The following is a 3,524-nucleotide window of genomic DNA, read 5'->3' as shown; positions in this document are numbered from 1 at the left end:
ACAGGAGTGATAATCCACTTCACAAGGTGAGGAGTAAAACGGGACATGCAAGGTGGCTGACACACAGCACAGTTCGCCACCTGTTCCCTTTCTCTGTGCTTTCCTTGGCATGAATTCAAATCATGCCAAGCTCAGCTTTGCCCCAGGCCCCGCCCCCCAAGGCCCTTCCTTTCAGCGAACGCGGGGAGAGGCCAGTGTGTTCTCTCTTCCTCCGCCGACTCTGAAGTGGTCAGAGTCCAGGGAGCTGAGAGGTCCGAGAGGGAACGGCCAGCAGAAAGAAGGACATCTTCGCTCAGCCCTCCCTGGAGTCTGAGCTGCCCCACTGTGGGGATGAAGGCTTCCAAGGCTGCCCTCTTCCTCCTCATCCTCGTCCTCACCATCACTTCCGTTTCTCCCAGCCGGTCGAGTGAGTCTGCCTGTCCCTATAGGGCAACAATGAGAAAGGGGAACAGGGCAGCTCGCAGCAGGGTGACGCTGAGAGCTTTCAGACCTCTGTCCTCCCGGGGACCTCTCCCCTCCTGCAGGCTTAGCTGCCGTCTTTAAACTCTCCCCTTTGCAAGTAGAGCTGGGCTGGGGTCCCCATCCTTCTGGGGTTAGGCAGTTCCAGGAAGCTGGGTCAAGGTTAGAAGTCCCAAGGACGGAGCCTTAGGAAGAGGAACCAAGGCGGTAATGGAAGAGACGAGGATAAATGCATGTGACAAACAGACGGGCAGGCAAGGCAGGTGGATGGGGACAGGCTGGTCTCTGGCAGAGCAGGACCCAGGGTGTCAGCGGGGCAGGTTGAAGCGCTGCTGGGGCTGAGCTCAGGGGTGCAGAGCTTGAACCCAGACGCCCGTTCCTGGTACTGTGAGGCCAGATGGCTGGGGCTATCACACAGCCAAAGGAGTCCCAATGGGATGCCCGAGTGCGCCATTTGGGGTTTCCTGACCCCCATCTCCACCCCCCAGCCTAGACCCAAATTGAGCCTGTTGGAAAGAGCAGGGGCCAGCAGGTTTTAGAGCTGCAGGATGCTTTGGGGGCTGTGGAGGGCGAGGGTTGTTTGCCTGCTCCCTGGCCCCGCCGCTACCATCACTTTGGAGGACCTGGTGACAGGGAAGGAACCAAGTCACTCAGTCTTTCCCCATGCCTGCCCACCACTGCCCCAGTCCTTCCTTCCTGCCTAAGGCCAACCCTGACGTGCAGCCAAGTCCGCCTCTGCCCGTGTAAATATTTGGGGGAGCAAGGGTCGTTCACACATTCTCAGGATGCCCCGGTCTTTGTCAACGTTGCTTCAAGAACCAAGGACATGAATGTCACTGTGTGCAGAGGTGCACGTGGTGGGTGGGAGGGGACAACAGTGCCTTTTGGGGAGGTCCAGCAGGCCCGTGCCATGGGTTCGGGCCACAAGAAAGAGAAAATGGCCCACCCAAAACATGGATCAGCCAGCTGGTGCCCTTGAGAGGTCCCGAGCTTTGCGGCCAGCTGCGATCAGCCTCTGCTAACCGATGGCGTGGCCATCAAAGGGGTGGGACGCAGCGGGTGGGAGAGGGAGGTCATGGGCTCCCTCTCTGCCTCCCTCACTCAGCTTTCGGTGATTCACGCAGAAATAGTTGAGTCGATGAACCTTCCACACACCTGCTGCATGAACTATCAGGACAAAGTATTACCAAGGAAACGGGTGGCGGGGTACAGAAAGGCCCTCAACTGTCACCTGCCAGCAATCATGTAAGCTTCCCTACAGATATCTCTGTGGACGGGGGGAGGGGAGCCGGGGGGCCGGAAGTGCCCAGAACCAAGAAGTCTCCATGCTGGAAGGAGGAGAGTGGTGGTGAAGGGCGTTGAACCGCACAGGACTGGCCTGGGTGTAATTCTTGATTTTGCCGCTTACAGCCGCGTGGCCCAATAAACGGTGCGCCTAACGCAGCCCAGCCCGGCGGTCTAGGCTGGGAGGGAAAGGGGCCGGCGAAAGCGTTGACGAGGTCTAGAGGCCGGCGGGGGTGGGGGTGGGGGGCAGGCAGGGCGGGCAGGCCCTCTGATAGAAGCAAGATCAGGGAGGCCTAGGTGAGCCCCATGTGAGTTAGAAGTCGGGGGAGTGTGGACAGCCCCCCACCACTCTGTGGCCCATGACAGTCTACCTTTGTCTCCGCAGCTTCGTCACCAGAAAGAACCGAGAGGTCTGCACCAACCCCAACAACGGATGGGTCCGGGATTATCTCCAAGACCCCAACCTGCCTTTGCTGCCCCCCAGGAACGTGTCCAGCTGAACCCTTTCGGTCGCAGAAAGTCCTAGGCCAGCTGCTCCACTCCTCGTGACAGCCAGGCCCCCGTGGGAGCCCGGGCTCAGGAGAGAAAGGTGGGACCCCATGAGAAATGAGGGCGGCCCTGTGGTCTGAACGACAGAGACGTATTTAGAGAAATGAGCCAGCGATTCCAAAAATAAAAGTATTTAAAATCGTTTCTCAGTCTCTGGAGGGAGTGCCGAAGGGAAGGGAGGTGAGCAGACTTCCATTCTCATCCCACAGACAGACGCTTTTCAGCCTCCTGGCTCTCAGTTCCTCACCTCACATCAGGACGACGGCCCTTGTAAATAACCACACCCAGCACTGTCGGGCCAGCCAGACTGCCTCGGCCTCTGACTCGGGCAGAGCCCCACAGAACTCTTGACGCTTCCTGTCCACCCTCATCTTATTTCTAGATCTCTTTTTCCTTCTGTTATTTTTTTTTTAGTTTAACACATCACTTGTGGGAGCATTTGAGATCTTCCTCCCCTGAATATGTCACCAGAGTGGCTCCAATGAACACTTATAAAAACCCTAAAAAAAAAAACCAAACAGGTGTTGGGGGTGGGTGAGGCAGAAGAGGGTACACAGGGGAAATAGATGGTGATGGGAGAAAAAGAAAAAGAAATAAAAAACCCATAACTTTTTCTTAGCTGGCCAGGAAATGATCTTTGTCCCTTTTGCTAAGGCTTTGCTAAGTCCCCCTGGGGAACCGGTCTGACCCCAGGTCACATGGGCACCGAGACAGCAGGAACAAAAGAAGCGGTGAGAATCTCTAGCTCCTACGCTAAGCTTTTTCAGGGCAGGGAGAGGGCATTAGGCCAGGTTGGGGGTAAAAATCTGGGTCCAAAACCCAATCATTCAGTAAAGAAAATTTCCTTTATTGTCCACTTGATTGCTAACTCCCTGCCTCCTTTCTGCTTAGGGTGGAAGAAAAAAAAAGTCAGCTTCTCAGAAGCTTCTCAGCATTCACCTGAGAATTTTGTCAAGGGTGGGGCTTGGAAAGTCCACAAGGCACCAAGGCCAGACACACATACTCAACACCCCTTCTGGCTAGCGTTCTGCCTTCCGTTCAACAGCAGGATGCTGACTCAGGCAAAAGTCAACATGCCCCCGAAATGCTGTTGTGCAGACAAAACAAAAATCAGGCAATTAAAGATATANTGAGTTGAGGCCAGCGGGAAATGCTCTTTTTTGTCGCCACCTTGTGGACATCGTGGGAATAGCACCTTTTTCACAGCATCTGCTCCGTCAAGGGTGGGGCTT

The 3,524-nt window shown here is 55.6% G+C and overlaps 1 protein-coding gene across 2 annotated transcripts; it reads left to right on the top strand.

The window, feature by feature from the left end:
* The first annotated feature begins 201 nt into the window (after window positions 1-201).
* Window positions 202-2,436, top strand: CCL16 (C-C motif chemokine ligand 16). Of its 2 annotated transcripts, none has more exons than XM_037066921.1 (3): window positions 202-406; window positions 1,584-1,704; window positions 2,129-2,436. In XM_037066921.1, the coding sequence occupies exons 1-3, from the start codon at window positions 331-333 to the stop codon at window positions 2,241-2,243; spliced, it is 312 nt and encodes a 103-aa protein (XP_036922816.1). In that variant the 5' UTR covers window positions 202-330; the 3' UTR covers window positions 2,244-2,436. The 2 variants fall into 2 exon arrangements, with proteins under 2 accessions (XP_036922816.1, XP_036922812.1); XM_037066917.1 differs by having other exon boundaries at window positions 203-402; window positions 1,580-1,704.
* The last annotated feature ends 1,088 nt before the right edge of the window (window positions 2,437-3,524 follow it).

The sequence above is a fragment of the Sturnira hondurensis genome, unplaced genomic scaffold, assembly GCF_014824575.4.
Source record: "Sturnira hondurensis isolate 20B ecotype Veracruz unplaced genomic scaffold, ASM1482457v3 Scaffold0001221, whole genome shotgun sequence".
Classification (NCBI taxonomy): domain Eukaryota; kingdom Metazoa; phylum Chordata; class Mammalia; order Chiroptera; family Phyllostomidae; genus Sturnira; species Sturnira hondurensis.
Note: the sequence above shows the minus strand (reverse complement) of the source record. Positions and strands in the feature narration are given on the sequence as shown.